This window comes from Fundulus heteroclitus, unplaced genomic scaffold, assembly GCF_011125445.2.
Source record: "Fundulus heteroclitus isolate FHET01 unplaced genomic scaffold, MU-UCD_Fhet_4.1 scaffold_37, whole genome shotgun sequence".
In the NCBI taxonomy this organism is placed as follows: domain Eukaryota; kingdom Metazoa; phylum Chordata; class Actinopteri; order Cyprinodontiformes; family Fundulidae; genus Fundulus; species Fundulus heteroclitus.
Window position 1 is genome coordinate 1,651,830 of NW_023396781.1, and position 17,736 is coordinate 1,669,565.

The window sequence follows — 17,736 nt, forward strand, 5'->3', positions numbered from 1 at the left end:
AACTATAGAGATAGCTCAGGGTAACAGAGCGAAGTGCTCTGTTAGGAACATACGGGGTAATCAGAGCTCTGATATATGATGGAGCTTGATTATTAAGGGCTTTATACGTTAGAAGGAGAATTTTAAATTCTATTCTTGATTTAACAGGAAGCCAATGAAGGGAAGCTAAAATTGGAGACATATGATCCCTCTTGTTGATTTTCATCAGAACTCTTGCCGCAGCATTTTGAATCAGCTTAAGACTTCGAACTGCATTTTGTGGACTTCCTGATAGTAAAGAATTACAATAGTCCAGCCTTGAAGTAACAAATGCATGGACCAGTTTTTCAGCATCACTCCTGGACAGAATGTTTCTAATTTTGGCGATATTCCGGAGGTGAAAAAAGGAAACTCTGGAAACCTGTTTAATATGGGATTTAAATGACATGTCTTGGTCGAAAACAACACCAAGATTTTTAACTTTATTACCAGAGGCCAAGTTAATGCCATCCAGATTAAGGGATTGATTAAGAACTTTATTTTTTGAAGACTCTGGCCCAAAGATTACAACTTCTGTCTTGTCAGAATTTAAATGCAGGAAATTTAAAGTCATCCAGCTTTTGATGTCATCAAGACATGACTGCAGTCGAAGTAACTGATTGGATTCATCAGGATTTATGGATAAATATAGCTGAGTGTCATCAGCATAACAGTGGAAATTAATCCCATGCTGTCTGATAATTTTGCCAATCGGAAGCATATATATAGTAAATAGAATTGGTCCAAGGACTGAACCCTGTGGTACTCCACAAGTGACCCTAGAGTTTGAGGAAGATTTATTATTAACATGAACAAACTGGAATCTGTCCGACAGATAAGATTTAAACCAGCCTAATGCTTTTCCCTTAATCCCTACAGTATGCTCAAGTCTTTGTAGGAGAATATTGTGATCAACTGTATCAAATGCAGCACTGAGATCTAACAGGACAAGTATAGACACAAGTCCATTATCTGATATATGAACAGAATCGGTGAAGAAGGGCAACCTTGACGGAGTCCAACTATCACCGGAAACGAGTCCGACTTACTGCCGGCAATGCGGACCAGACTCTGACACCGGTCATACAAGGATCTAACAGCCCTTAATGAAGGGCCTAGTAACCAGGGCAAATCTCATCCACCTCCAGGGCCTTGCCACCAAGGAGCTTTTTAACCACCTCAGTGACATCAGCACCAGAGATGGGAGAACACAACCTGAAGTCACCAGGCTCTGCTTCCTCAATGGAAGACGTGTTGGTGGTATTGAGGAGGTCTTTGAAGTAGTCCGCCCATTGACGCACGACGTCCCGAGTCGAGGTCAGCAGCACACCACCCCCACTATAAACAGTGTTGGTACATGCAGTCACAAGCCAAATGTCAGCAATCCAGCCAAGATTTTTTATTTCATTTAAGCATTGTAAATCCAAAAAAAGAAAAGAAAAATTGAACGCAATTGACCTGATAACATTAGGAAAGAGTCTTGCATCACTGAATTAGTCAAATTAATTTGTTCTGCCCAGTGTACGTTTCAGGCTGTGCTCATCAGGCTAACATTTGGTTTGTTTGAAGAGCAGACTTTCTGTATGTCTAACACAATGGCTCTGAGCAAAGCTGTATTGTTCCAAACATATCTTTAATCTGAAATTAAAATGTCTTGCACAAACTTTTTGACTTTCAATCACTGACAGACATTTGTTTAAAGGCTTTACAGAAAAAAAAATGTGTTTGAGCTTAAGTTGAACGCATTACCTTATAGTTCATTTTGAGGCTTCTTCTTCAGGTCTCACATTTTGAACACAAACTAGGATAAAAAAAGTCAAAACAATGGGTGGAATTCACACATTCCTGTTTATTGAACTTATGTACAATAAAGCTCTGTTACAAGTCTTTCTCCAAATCTTTATACAACACCCCCAAAATACACACTAAAAATAATAAACATATTAACCTGCTGAAAGCTGTGGTGGTCATACAGCTCCTGATAAGACCAGGGGCAGTGGGGAGGATGAGAGTAGGGGCAGAGGTGATCTTTGTAAAAGAATATTGTAACAGCAGTAGGATGTTGGTTATGAAGCCAGCTACTCCTTTGGGAGTTTTAATGACAGGATCAGAGACAATAGGAGTTATTCCTGATCATCTACTTTATTTGCAACAGAAATACTTCCAATAATATCTGCCACACACAGTTAAGCAGTGTGTGAATGTGTATGTGTGCTTAAGTTGGGCAAAGTATCATTCTGCAAAAATCATTATCCTTGGGCAAATAACTGCCAAAGGACGTTTCAAAAATCTCTTTCAGATCTTTTTGTCCATTATTTCTCTTGCTCAACGTCGCAAGACTTTTTGTCTTTTCCAAGAGGTAAATGCATCTTAATACGTGCATGGAAGCTGCAGCTACTGCTGGTCATCCCTTTGTGCAGCACAGAGTGACAGTGTAATGTGAAATAAAAAAATTTGTTGAGTGCCAAACATGTTTTAGAAACAATATGTTCTGGCTGTAATGATCTTCATTACCAGATGTTTTTCATTAAAAAGGATGTCTAAAGGCTGGGCAACAAAACTGTAAGCACACATAACACACTAAACAAATATACATGCATCCGGGCAGTAATTCTAAAGCAAAAAGTGTGTGATGCACATGAAGTTAATTCCACCTACATTTATTAAAGTAAACTTTTTAAATAAGCTTCAAAAACCATTTACATGTGCTCATGTGGCATTCAAAGAAATACGACGAACCATCAAAAAGAATTACTGTTGCATCCACTGCAGTTTTTATAATGAAGCAAATAAACAATGGAGGAGCTTAGGTGAAGAAGTGTTTTAAACACGAGAAATTAATAAACAGTGAGAATTTATAACAATGTACATATTAACAGATTTTAAAATGAAGAATGGGGTAATTCCAATTTGCATCATTAGATGTATAAAATAAACTAGACACACTCAAGCACTTAAAGAAAAAAAGACTACTTATGCATGTCACAACAAAAATGAATATGCATTTTTGGAGCAGGCTGAGCTGCAGCCAAAATTGTCAACATTTATCTGCAAGAATCTTTTCAAAATAAGAATCAAGGATGAATGCAACCATAGGTTATTGGACAAACGCAGGATGGCTTGCTGGGGATGTCTATATCTGCTGTTTTCTACTTCAGATCAGCCTGTTTGCCAAGGTGAGTTTATCACAGCAAACAAATATTTGCCAGTTATTGTTATCCATCCTCAGAAATTAGGAAATGTGCAAATTTTTGCACAGACCTTCAACCAAAGCAAGATAAAAAGCATTCCAGTGAAAATCTGAAACAAAAACAGAAGGACAAACACAACACATCTAAGAGGAGATAATGAACATAAAAGACACTACAGCTCCTAAAGATTTAGATATCTAAGTCTTGCAATGGAATCATACTGTGCAAAACAACCATAATTTCCTTGACATGTAAAAAAAAAAAAAAAAAAAAAAAAAAAAAAAAAAAAAAAAAAAAAAAAAAGGAAAGAAAAGAAGTGTGAATAAAACAATCTCACTGTCCACCTATGTAAGATGGACTTGGTAAATTCCCCAGTATTAAAATTATAACTGGGACATAATTTTTGCTGTAAAGCCAAAACCCATTCCAACAGGGGAATCCATGTTACTTTTCCAAAGTTGTTCTAATGGAGTGCCTCCACACAGATCTGCTCCTCACTAATGTCATCAAGCAACTGCACCTCCACAGGGCTGCATATGTCACTGTCATACACCTCTGGTTCCATCAGGACTTCTTCCTCCAGACTCTCAGCTTTGCTTTTAAAGCCTTGCTGCTCTGAAGGAGACATGCTCTCCACCGACTCCAAGTCCTCTATTCCTGCTCGGTAGTGAATCATTAACAGAGTGAGTGCCTGAAGTCTCTCTCCTGACTTGGCCAGAGCAGTACTGATTAGGGCCTTTCGCCGTGTATCTGTGGCCTCCTTCTCCTCCATCATCAGGGCGTTATTGTGCTCCAGCTCCTGGTCAATTTCCTGCTGGAGTTTGTCAAGCATAAGTTCCAACTTCTGTGAGCGCTCATCTGTGGGCAGCCCTCGGTACAGGTCACGGCCTATCTCCTTTACAGCAATGAAAACGCTGTCATCCAAGCCACCTTCCTTCCGTACAAGTTTACTGGTGCCACTGCTGCCAGTTGGCTGCTTTGATGGGCTTGCTCCACAAGTGTAGGTCTCAGTATCACTACTCTCGTTGTCAGATGTATTTGGTGTTTGCTTAGGGGAAGGCTCCACAGCTCCGGGCAAAATGTCAGTTACTTGCTCAAGTCGTGTCTTGGGAACCTGGCGAAGATTAAGCAGACGTGAGCTGGTGTTGATGATGTGACGCGTTAACCCAGTGGCCCGGTTTATGGTGGATTTGGCTTCTGGGTCAGCGCCTCGACGTTCAGCCGTTGCCACACACAGGGGACTTTCAGAAAGGCACTTATCCTGGCACTTCTTATGGCAAACATAGGAACAAATTATACACTGTGAGGCTGCCTTGGTCCAAACTTTCTTTTTGCAGTATTCACACCAGGTAGGGTTCTGGAACTGGGTGTCCTGGAAGTTATGACGGACTTCTGGTGACTGCAAGGTGCTGTAAGCCAAATCATCACGTGGTAATGAGAGAGTAGGTTCTTTCTCCTTCAAATCATCATCATGAAGGCTTCCCTCTCGCTCCCTTTCAGTCAACCCCAATGGACACTCCAACTCCCCCTCAGCCAAGTAACAGAAGTTTAAGGTAACATCTCCATAGCATAGCTTCTCATTGAAACCCTTGTGCATGCTTAGATTGCGTAGTGCTGTGCGGCTGACATTTGCTTTTGGCTCTGGAGGCCCCAACCTAAAGGTGCTCTGGTACTCTGCAGAAGATGTGGCCATACATTCCAGAGCTATATGCTCCAACGGGAGGCTGACATGACCCAGACACAACAGACTACCTAACTTAAAGGGATCTTTGCACCACAGGGCCACATTGAGATACTTATGGCTGGTCTCCACCTCAAACACCATGGACGCCTTGCACCAGCGTGCTGTATGTTTACTAAACATTGTTTCAGGGGATTCCCAGAGTGAGTGATTATCTTGACTGTCTCTGGTGCTGTAGGAACTTTCTGAAACTTTGTCCTTTGCTTGATCTGCCTTGTTGCTGGTAACAGGGCAAGAACTGAGCATCTCATCACTGGATTCTGCTGCCTTTATAAACTGTTTTCCTTCAGACTGTTTGATACAGGTCTTCTCGGTGCCACTCTTATCCTCACTGGCTCCACAAACCAAGACCTTTTCTAAAGATTTTTCAGAAGCACTGGTGGCCGTAGCCATAGTAGGAGCAGCAGTAACAACAGTGTTTGTAACTAAATCAATACCATCCAGAAGACTGGTTTCTGAGGATGCAGATGTCAACCTTATTGGTGGTCTTGGTGGCACCGGGGGACGTAAGGGAGAGGGTGGAGGAACGACAGTGAGCCGGTGCAAACTCTCACCTGGTTCATTACTAGTTTTATGGGGTGAAGGTCTGGGCGTTTCCTTGGGCTGGGGCTTTAGTGGAGACTGCAGTCCAACAAGGTTTAACTTTCGGTTCAGTATGGGTGATATAGTACCAAGGGGCTTGGAAGCCAAGTTGGCCACTGTTTTTTTAGGACTTTGGTTAACAGCAAGTAAGAAATCCTCCTTGGTGTCACTGCTATTTGTGGTACTTATGCTGGGTCCACTAGGCTGGCTGGTTTTGTTTTCCAATATCAACTCTTCAAACTCAGAGTCCATGTCTTTGCTATCAGATATATCAGAAAGTGTGGTTATAGGAGCTGGGTCTTCCTCATAACCTCCTGGCTGAGGAATTAAACCTGTTTCCTCTAGATGACCAAGTCCCTCTTGTAGAGTTCCAAGGTTTCCTAAAGAAGGAGTGTGATGACGAACTGGTCTCTCATAAAATACCACAACCCTGTCTCCTGCTTGTTTCAACAGTTTGGACACTTGAACTGAAGATGTCACTTTCATGGCTGTCAAAAAAGTACACATTTTAGGTCAGTAAAACAAAGAACTGCTGTGCTCCTTTTAAACTTTCAACATGTTTTTTTGGACTCAACTACACAACTCATACCTCCGATAGCAATGAGGCGATCCCCCCTCTGCAGGTCAGCCAGGGCAGCAGGGGAGTTGGGTATTACTGTTTCTATGCTGACATGTATAGCATCCCCTTCACAGGCAGAAATGTGCCTGAATGTCATCCCCACAGTGCCACATGGTCCCTTGATAACCTCCGTCTGATGAAAACATGTAATGACAGAAAATGTAATAGTTATGTGTATTGTAGATGGAAATTTTAAAAGCTATAAATATTGCACTGTAAGAAAACCTATAACCTTTAACCTCAGAAGAGTAGATTGACAAAGGCTCAAAATGAATTGCATCATGTAATATGAAAAGGATTTAAACATGGGGTAAACATTACCGAAAACAAAGTATGTCTAAATCTCATTCCAAGTATCGTTCTGGTGTCCCAATCAAGAAATTTTGAAATGTTTAGTATTGAAGTCACGACTATACTGAGAACCATGGAAATTGCACAATCGTGTAACTAAATTTATTTCACAATATTGTAGACTGCTGTCTGACGTTTTTGACTTGAAATGGGTAGATAAGATATTAATGACTATATACATGCTTAAACCCCTGAAGAAGTGTTGTTGCTCGCCAGTGCAATCAACTGTTTGTTTTTAAAAAAAGATGATGTCTTCTTGTGTCTGCGTGTTATGTCATTATGTGTATCTTGTGCCAGTATCTGCCTAATCAAAAATGTCTTTATGGCAACACATAATGACAGTAAAGCTTCTTGAATCTTTCTGGAAATATAGCTAAGAAATGGCCAAGTCCCTTATTGAATAACTGCATGCATGCGCAAAATCATCTTACCTGGTGTTCAATTCAATTCAATTCAATTTTATTTAAATAGCGCCAATTCATGAAACGTGTCATCTCGGGGCACTTTACAAAGTCAAATCAATCATATTATACAGATTGGTCAAAAATTTACTATATAAGGGAACCAGTTGATTGCTTCAAAGTCCCGAGAAGCAGCATTCACTCCTGGAGAACCGTAGAGCTACAGGGAGAGTCGTCTGCATTGTCCATGGCTTTGCAGCAATCCCTCATACTGAGCAAGCAAGACAGTGGAAAGAAAAACCACACATTAGCGGGAAGGAAAAACCTCCAGCAGAACCGGGCTCAGTATGAACGGTCATCTGCCTCGACCGACTGGGGTTTACAGAAGACAGAGCAGAGACACAACAAGAGAGACAAAAAAGCACAGAAGCACACATTGATCCAGTAATCTGTTCTACGTTAAGATGGTAGTAGCGGGTGAGCTGTCTTCTCTGAATGATGTCACAGTTAACAGAACGTCAGACCAGGTGTACATACTATTAAGAAAAAAGAGAGAGAACAAAAAGTTAAAAGCTGAAATGACAACAGTCATTTCAATGTAATACAATGCAAATCTGGAGAACAGTAGACTGGAGAACAGCAGAAATATGTAGAGTGAGAAAAATAGGCCCTAATGTCCTCCAGTAACCTAAGCCTATAGCAGCATAACTATAGAGGTAGCTCAGGGTAACATGAGCCACTCTAACTATAAGCTTTGTCAAAAAGGAAAGTTTTAAGATTAGTCTTAAAAGTAGACAGGGTGTCTGCCTCACAGACCAAAACTGGGAGTTGGTTCCACAGGAGAGGAGCCTGATAGCTAAAGGATCTGCCTCCCATTCTACTTTTAGAGACTCTGGGAACCACCAGCAGACATGCAGTCTGAGACCGAAGTGCTCTGTTAGGAACATACGATGTAATCAGAGCTCTGATATATGTGGAGCTTGATTATTAAGGGCTTTATATGTTAGAAGAAGAATTTTAAATTATATTCTTGATTTAACAGGAAGCCAATGAAGGGAAGCTAAAATTGGAGAAATCTTGTTGATTTTCATCAGAACGCTTGCTGCAGCATTTTGGATCAGCTGAAAACTTTGAACTGCATTTTGTGGACTTCTGATAGTAAAGAATTACAATAGTCCAGCCTTGAAGTAACAAATGCATGGACTAGTTTTTCAGCATCACCCCTGGACAGAATGTTTTTAATTTTGGCGATATTCCTAAAGTGAAAAAAGGAAACTCTGGAAGCCTGTTTAATATGGGATTTAAATGACATGTCTTGGTCGAAAATAACTTCAAGATTTTTTACTTTATTACCAGAGGCCAAGTTAATGCCATCCAGATTAAGTGATGTCATCAAGACATGACTGCAGTCGAAGTAACTGATTGGATTGATCAGGATTTATGGATAAATATAGCTGAGTGTCATCAGCATAACAGTGAAAATTAATCCCATGCTGTCTGATCATTTTGCCAATCGGAAGCATATATATTCAATTCAATTCAATTTTATTTATATAGCGCCAAATCATGAAACATGTCATCTCAAGGCACTTTACACATATTATATATATATCGTAAAGAGAATTGGTCCAAGGACTGAACCCTGTGGTACTCCACAAGTGACCCTGTTCCGCTTCTCAGGGGTATCACATGAACAAGTTACAGTCTTTACAGTTAAAACCGCATTAAGATCTGGTGTTTGAGCTAAATAAGATATAATAAGCCATCACTCTCACTACTGTGGTTTTGTTAAAACTGCATGTTAAGATATTGGTTTGAACAAATTAACCGGCTTATTTGCAATAGTGTGAAAACGACGTGGGCTACATTGATAACTGGCAAACTTTCTGGGGAAAACCTGGTCTGATCCGGAGAGACGGCATCCATCCCACTTTGGATGGTGCAGCTCTTCTTTCTAGGAATCTGGATGGTTTTATTAGTTCTCCTAAATGCTGGAGAAGCAGAGCTGTAGTTTAACACACCTCATTGAAGCTTCTGTACTGTTACCCACCCATTACCCTATTGAGACGGTGTCTTTTCCACGCCCAAAAATGAATAGATCAAAAACTGATCTAAAAGGAACAAATCATAAAAATCTAATAAAAATCAATACGGCTCACCTTGAACCAAAAAATAAAACAATTAAATGAGGTCTATTAAATATAAGGTATATTTAAATATAAATAGATTTCTGATAAACATATTGATTTATTTTGTCTCACAGAAACCTGGCTACAAGAGGACTATGTTAGTATAAATGAGTCAACTCCCTCCAATTATTCAAATTTCCACATTCCTAGATCTGTGGGAAGAGGAGGAGGAGTGGCAACCATCTTTCAGTCTGATTTATTAATTAATCCCAGGCCAATAATAACTACAGTTCTTTTGAACATTTAACCCTCAGTTTCCCTCATCCAAACTGCAAAGCAATAAAACCTCTTCTGTTTGTTGTTTTGTATTGTCCACCGGGCCCTTACATTCAGTTTTTGGATCAGCTGTCAGACTTCTTATCTGATTTGGTGTTAAATACTGACAAGGTTATTATAGTGGGTGATTTCAACATTCATGTTGACACAGAATGCGATAACCTTAGAGTAGCCTTTAAAACTATCCTAGATTGAATTGGTTTTGCTCAAAATGTGCATAAACCGACGCACTCTTGGCTCCATAGTTTAGACCTTGTGCTGACATATGGCATCGATTGTGAAGAATTATGATCACATAGGACACAACCCTGTCCTATCTGATCATTTTTTAATAACATTTGAGTTTAATCTGAGTTCTCCACCCCCAAAAGAGGGTTCCATTATAGTAGATCTTTATCGGACAATGCTGCATCAAACTTTAAAGAGTCTGTCCCCCTCTTAATATCGTCAGTATTGCAGAAATACCCTGCAGATAGCAGCAATGTTGTTTCTTCCCATTAACAAATAGATGCCTTTGTTAACGGTGTGACTTCGTCATTGCGTCCTGCATTAGACAATGTAGCTCCCTTGAAAAAGAAGGTGATAATTCACAGGAAGCTGGCTCCCTGGTTTAATTCAGAGCTGCGTTCCTTGAAGCAAAATGTTAGGAAATTGGAGAGAAAATGGCGCTCTACAGACTAAGAGTAATCCTACCTAATCTGGAGGGACAGTCTATTGCAGGGGGACCCGGTATGTTCAAAGGGGCAGGCGTGGGTGGGGTTGGAACCCGTCAATAACTGCGTGCAGTTCTAGTTGAATTTTGTTTTCTTCCTCTGTTTTATCTTTTCTCACTTCCAAAAGGGTAACTTCTTTTCGTTTTGATGGTGTTGATGCTACTGTGCAGCCAAGTGCTTGTGCTCATGTTTGTTTACTTAAGAACGAGGCTCTGTCATGGACTGTCAGAATTGCTCTGTCAATGCAACTTTTATGATACTGTGAATTGGTTCATAGTTTGTTGGCCCCCTGGGGGCACCAAGCAATTGACTGCCTTGGCTGTTGGCACCCAGCGCTATTGGACCATAGTTTCATCCAGTGAGACAGGGGAATTATAAAAGATCACAGCCTATTTCACCTCCAGCAACATACATAAACAGGCTGACACAGTCATTGTACATCTCTTTCTGTTTATGGTAGAAAAATCAGCATCTTTCAGATCAAAAACCTGCATTATATAATAAGCAAGACTGTTTAAAAAAAAAAGAAAAATGATTGCAGTGTTGTCCAAAATGGAAGAAATTAAACCTTGTGCATGCTTAGATTGCACAAGGGTTAATAATTAAGAAGATAAGGGAGCAGATTGAACTATGCCCCAGAAAAGTCCCTGCTAAGTCAATGGGGAGAAAAAGTCTGACCAAGATTGCCATAGCTGGCAGTCCTGGGGGAGATTGTCATGTCTTGAGGGCAGCAAGAACATTGGGACAACATCAGACGCCAGGGGGTGATAAGGAGCCTAGGATGAAGACACCACCCCAAGTGAGGATCAACCCTTGGTCCATCAAGCTGTGGTTCCAGGTTGGATTTGCTCTTGTCTGCTACTTTGGGAAAATAACCCCAACAACTGAAGACAAAAACCTAGATTGCAGAAAAATAGCTCAAATAGCCCCATTTTGCTGTTCCACCTGCCTTTAACCAATTCTCCCTAAAGTCTTCATTAAGGGCCCCGTAGTATCAGCAAATTAGGAAACATTTGCTCAGTTAAATAAATTAAATTCTTGTGATTTGATTATTCTTATGATTCCGCTGTTACTTTACCCTGCTTAGCATTATTGAAGAAAATTCAAAAGAATTTTTGAACATTCAGTTACTGAGAGTAATTCTCATTGTTCTTTACTATCAGGAAGTCCACAAAATGCAGTTCAAAGTCTTCAGCTGATCCAAAATGCTACGGCAATTGTTTTGATGAAAATCAACAAGAAAAATCATAATTCCCCAATTTTAGCTTCCCTTCATTGGCTTCCTGTTAAATCAAGAATATAATTTAAAATTCTTCTTCTAACGTATAAAGCCCTTCGTATCAAGCTCCATCATATATGAGAGCTCTGATTACCCCGTATGTTCTTAACAGAGCACTTCGGTCTCAGACTGCAGGTCTGCTGGTGGTTCCTAGAGTCTCTAAAAGTAGAATGGGAGGCAGATCCTTTAGCTATCAGGCTCCTCTCCTGTGGAATCAACTCCCAATTTTGGTCTGTGAGGCAGACACCCTGTCTACTTTTAAGACTAATCTTAAAACAACTTTTTGACAAAGCATATAGTTAGAGTGGCTCATGTTACCCTGAGCTACTTCTATAGCAGGGGTCGAGAACCTTTTTTGACTCAGAGAGCCATGAAAGCAAAATATCTGGAAATTTTTTTCAGTGAGAGCCAATAGGGCAGTTCACGTGTGACGTCTACGCTACTTCCGGGTGCCGCTTGTAGGCAAAGACAGGACTGTTCCCGCATCTCCAGTAAATACAACTTAATTCTGCAGTAGTCATTGTTCTACTGAAATAGCGGCGGAGGGGAGGTGGCGATCGCTAGACGGGGCCGGGAGAAGCAGAGTCGATGCAGCAGCAGCAGGCTGCTTGTTGTGTCTCTGTTCTGTCTTCTGTAACCCCAGTCGGTCGAGGCAGATGACCGTTCATACTGAGCCCGGTTCTGCCGGAGGTTTTTCCTTCCCGTTAATGGGTGGTTTTTCTTCCCACTGTCGCTTCATGCTTGCTCAGTATGAGGGATTGCAGCAAAGCCATGTACAATGCAGACGACTCTCCCTGTGGCTCTACGGTTCCCCAGGAGTGAATGCTGCTTGTTGGGACTTTGATGCAATCAACTGGTTTCCTTATATAGGACATTTTTGACCAATCTGTATAATCTGACCCAATCTGTATAATATGATTGAACTTGATTTTGTAAAGTGCCTTGAGATGACATGTTTCATGATTTGGCGCTATATAAATAAAATTGAATTGAATTGAATTGGATCAATGTGTGCTTCTGTGCTTTTTTGTCTCTCTTGTTGTGTCTCTGTTCTGTCTTCTCTAACCCCCAGTCGGTCGAGGCAGATGACGTTCATACTGAGCCTGGTTCTGCTGGAGGTTTTTCCTTCCCGTTAATGGGGAGTTTTTCTTTCCGCTGTCGCTTCATGCTTGCTCAGTATGAGGGATTGCTGCAAAGCCATGGACAATGCGGACGACTCTCCCTGTGGCTCTACGCTTCTTCAGGAGAGATGCTACTTGTCAAGACTTTTGATGCAATCAATTGGTTCCCTTATATAGATTTTTGACCAATCTGTATAATCTGACCCAATCTGTATAATCTGATTGATTTTGACTTTGTAAAGTGCCTTGAGATCACATGTTTCATGAATTGGTGCTATATAAATAAAATTGAATTGAATTGTTCAGTTCCTTGATGGTTATAAAATAGTCATGGTTTTGAAATAAGAAGTATTAGGAGGTTTTTAAAGGATGCCTTGGCCCAATTTCACACAACAGCTGTCCTCTGCTGCTTATCAATGATCACAGTGTCTGGCTTGTTGGCCATTGCCACTTCGTCTGTATCTGGAAGTCACACAGGATCTTAGCTCTGTCATTCTCCACCACCATGGGAGGTGACTCCCATTTTGACCTGGGAGTCTCCAGTTGTTATTCTACACAGATGTTTCTGTACACTATACCAGCCACTTGGTCATGGTGTTTAATGTATTCCTTCCCTGCAAGTATCTTACACCTTGTGGTGAGATGTGAATGGTTTCTGAGGCCTCTTTGCATAGCCTGTACCTGGGGTCTTGCCTGGTATGGTAGAGCAGGGCCTCTATTGCGCTCGTGCTCAAGGCCTTCTCCTGTGCTGCCATGATCAGTGCTTCAGTGCCATCACTCCACCGTTTCCTTATTCAATAACTCCAGGAAGTCAGTTATTGTTTAGAATTCCTTCCACATTTGGCATCAACGAACAGAATCTCCGACTGACGATCCAGGGAGTCCGAGGACAGGAGTTACTTGGCCGGCCCGGAGAAGTTATCCAGCCTCTGGTACCCCGAACGGATTCAAGGGACTAGGAGGGGCTTACTGGTCTCGGAACGTCTCTGGGGCATCGGCGCGAAGATCCGAACCTTACTTTCATGAGACGGTATGAGCATTTTCCAGCACTTTTAAAATGCAATTGCTTCAAAACGCCTGCAAGCTTTTAAAATTTAAACCTCATTTTAAAAAATCAAAAATAAGAGAAAAAGCCAGTAGAAATAATTCATTATATTTAGTGCTTAAAGCAAATAAAATAGGAAATACCGAACAGTGACTGAAGTTTTAAGGTTTTAATTACATAAACAAATTACATTTTTCAGCTGAAATATGAGCACTCCTGCTGGGAGGAGGGGTCTGATGATTTTCACCTGGAAACAGAAGACCCTTTTGTCAGGGGGACATGGGGCTGTCCAATATTCAGTGCTGGATGAAAGCCGCAGATGTGCTTAAAGCATCTGACTTCTATCTAGACGTAAGTAGATTTGAAAAGGAGAACGACCAATAAGTATGAAGCCTCTCATTTGGTTGGTCGACCTCACCGCAGTCAGCATTGACTCTGAGTCTAAACGTTTCAAGAATGAAAGACCACAGATCTGTGTAAAATAGTGTGAAAAAACTGCGTGTGTTTGTCTGAATGTCATTGTATGTGACTAAATGTTCGTCTGTGTGAAGTAATTCAGCTTTAAATTATAAATATCAAGGTTTCAAAAATGGCTGTTGGGAGGCTGCAACTCCAAACATAAATGCATTTTTTAAGCATGAAATACTACTGTAAGCTAAAGAAGGAAAAGAGAGACTTCAATAAAGTATTTTTTTTTTGGGGGGGGGGGAGCTACATTAAATGTCTGGCCCAAATTAAGTTGATACATGGAGAGATTAACATGGCTTGAATGAAAATATTTCAGCTTTGTTAGAAAAATTGGAACTGACAATAAGCTGTACATAAAAGCTCGTTGGGTTTACTGTACTACAAAGTTAGCCAGAGATCCCATCAGTTGCTTTTAGCCCTAAAGTAATATAAAATTACTGAGATTATGATATTGCTTGTAACAATAATGATTCATCACAAACCAGTCCATTTGAAAGAGTGTTTTAGATATACAGTACAGATCAAAAGTTTGGACACACCTTCTCATTCAAAGAGTTTTCTTTATTTTCATGACTATGAAAATTGTAGATTCACACTGAAGGCATCAAAACTATTAATATAACTATAATTATATTCATAGCTGTATGACTATAATTATAGTTTTACTCAATGTTGCGGAAGCCGCATACGATCCCATTGCACCAACTATAAACTATAATTCCACAAAACATGTGGAATTATATACTTAACAAAAAAAGTGTGAAACAACTGAAAATATGTCTTATATTCTAGGTTCTTCAAAGTAGCCACCTTTTGCTCTGATTACTGCTCCGCACACTCTTGGCATTCTCTTGATGAGATTCTAGAGGTAGTCGCCTGAAATGGTCTTCCAACAGTCTTGAAGGAGACATTGATCACCAACCCCCAAACTACTTCCTTTTTTTACGCATCCTGTCTAGCAGTGTAGCATTAAGAATTGCCGTCTTAATACCGAAGAGAGTTCAACAGATTTTACTTTCAAAAGTGGAGCATTACTACTTTTGCCATAGTGCTCCGCTTGATTTATATATGCAAAAAGATTTATTAGATATCATTCTGGGACTATTTCACGTTTAATGGACACAACAAAGGTAAGGTGGAAGAGAAAAAAGAAAGATAAAAAGAGGAGAAAATGCTGAAAGGAGAAAAGTGACAAAAATAGAGTAGAGGAAAAGGTGAGGCTCTGGATGTTGTGGGGCTGTGACATCGGGGGCAGGATTGGCAGACTGGGGTGGTGGTCCCCCTATTTAAAAAGGAGGACCGAAGGGTGTGTTCCAATTGCAGAGGAATCACACTCTCAAGCCTCCCTGGTAAGGTCTATTCTGGGGTTCTGGAAAGGAGGGTCCGTCGGATAGTCGAATCTCGGATTCAGGAAGAGCAGTGTGGTTTTCGTCCTGGCCGTGGAACACTGGATCAGCTCTACACCCTCAGCAGGATCCTGGAGGGGGCATGGGAGTTTGCCCAACCAGTCTACATGTGTTTTGTGGAACTGGAGAAGGCATTCGACCGTGTCCCCCGAGGGATCCTGTGGGGGGTGCTCCGGGATTATGGAGTACCGGGCCCTTTAATAAGGGCTGTCAGGTCTCTGTACGACCGGTGTCAGAGTCTGGTCCGCATTGCCGGCAGTAAGTCGGACTCGTTTCCGGTCAGAGTTGGACTCCGCCAAGGTTGCCCTTTGTCACCGATTCTGTTCATAACTTTTATGGACAGAATTTCTAGGCGGCCATGTTGAGGGGATCCGTTTTGGTCCTATTGGCTTCATCAGGGCGTGATCTACAGCTCTCACTAGAGCGGTTCACAGCCGAATGCGAATCGGCTGGGATGAAAATCAGTGCCTCCAAATCCGAGACCATGGTCTTAAGCCGGAAAAGGGTAGAGTGCCTCCTCCGAGTTGGGGAGGATGTGCTGCCCCTAGTGGAGGAGTTCAAGTATCTTAGGGTCTTGTTCACGAATGAGGGGAAGATGGTGCGGGAGATCGACAGGCAGATTGGTGCAGCGTCTGCTGTGAAGCGGGTGCTGTACCGATCCGTTGTGGTGAAGAGAGAGCTGAGCCAAAAGGCAAAGGAATCCATGTTCCTACCCTCATTTATGGTCACAAGCTTTGGGTCGTGACCATAGATGAGGGTAGGAACGTAGATTGACCATAGAAAGAATGAGATCCCGGATACAAGCGGCCAAAATGAGTTTTCTCCGTAGTGTGTCTGGGCTCTCCCTTAGATCCCTTAGAGATAGGGTGAGGAGCTCAGTAGAGCTGCTGCTCCTCCACGTCGAGAGGAGCCAGTTGAGGTGGCTCGGGCATCTGGTTAGGATGCCTCCCTGGTGAGGTGTTCCGGGCACGTCCCACCGGGAGGAGGCCCAAGGGAAGACCCAGGACACGCTGGAGGGACTATGTCTCTCGGCTGGCCTGGAATTGCCTTTCCCCGGAGGAGCTGGCCCAAGTGGCTGGGGAGAGGGACGTCTGGGCCTCCCTACTGAAGCTGCTAACCCCGCAACCCGACCCCGGATAAGCGGAAGACACAGAGATGGGGGCGGGGGGGCAGAGGGGGCTTGAGCACCTGCCCCTTTGCCCCCTGATGCCCAAAGTGCCCTTTTGTCAGTGTTTATTATTTTATTTATTTTTTGTGCGTGTTTGTTTGTGTGTGTGTGTGTGTATGTCCAAAAGCAATAATAATTTAGATCTACCGTGCCACGGTAACCGTGGCCGGTTAAATGATCCACATAATGTGCCCTCACTCTGCCCTTCTTTTCCTCTGGCAGCTCCGCTGCCTCGCGCTACTGCTGTGCCCGGTCTGTCCTGCCCCTTTAAATCTGCAGCACACGTGACTGTGCTCTGTGCTGTTTAACTCCACTGTCCACTGGTTATACTGCTATGAATTCCACCTTCCCTCTTTCTGATTGGCTGTTTTCTAGTGTGTGCATGTGCGTGCTTGCTAGGAGCGCGAGATTTAAGTTTCGATTCATACTGGGATACTGCGGTTGCCACAATTAATACTAGGCTATGAAACTAGTGTCAGTTAAGAAACTAAATATTATCTGCACTAAAATAGGGGAAAGCCGTTGAGTGCAGTTCTTTAAAGAAGCAGGAGAAACTGTGTTGATTTGTGGAATTTGAGAAGTAACCAACGTTAGCATCTCAAATTAGCATCTAATTCTGAAGTATAATGCATTCATCAACAGAAACCTAATCTGTTTTATAAAACTAAATATTCTGTGCCAGGCAGGAGTTCTGAAGACTGCTGGAAAGATGGAAAAACAAAGACTGAAGGCTATTAAAAATTCAGATTCTTAGCCACAGCCGTCTGAAAAAGAAAAGGTGAGCGTTTCCCTTTTAACAATATTTTGTTGCTATTATTGCTTAATATTTTGTTGACCCTTTGATGCAATGCAGATAGAAATAGCAGGTGATATTTTTTTAAATGATATACAACACAACAACACTATATGGTGCCTAAACAACTACTATATTTTGTTTAGACTATTGCTCTCATGCTGTCTTTTCCAAGGCACTGCTTTTTACAGCGTATAGAAAATTAATACATTGGGATGGTTGAGGGGAAAAAAGGAGTGAATTTCTTGCACTGTCTATTAGGAGGGAGAATAGGAGAATGCAGGTAAAAAAAACTCAGCACAAAAAAGCAACATACACAAAAGAATAATGTACACAGCTAAGGCAGTGAGTCATAGGAGAGTGTATTTATCACCA

The 17,736-nt window shown here is 41.6% G+C and overlaps 1 protein-coding gene across 1 annotated transcript in view; it reads right to left on the bottom strand.

Annotated features, from left to right (window-relative positions):
• Positions 1-1,847: 1,847 nt before the first annotated feature.
• Positions 1,848-17,736, bottom strand: part of pdzd8 (PDZ domain containing 8) — a 137,064-nt gene continuing 121,175 nt past the window's right edge. Inside the window, exons 4-5 of the mRNA XM_036130691.1 lie at positions 6,122-6,284; positions 1,848-6,020 (exon numbers count right to left, since the gene is read on the bottom strand). Of these exons, the coding sequence (XP_035986584.1) occupies positions 3,673-6,020; positions 6,122-6,284 (2,511 nt within the window). The 3' untranslated portion in view covers positions 1,848-3,672. The remainder of the gene's footprint in view (positions 6,021-6,121; positions 6,285-17,736) is intronic.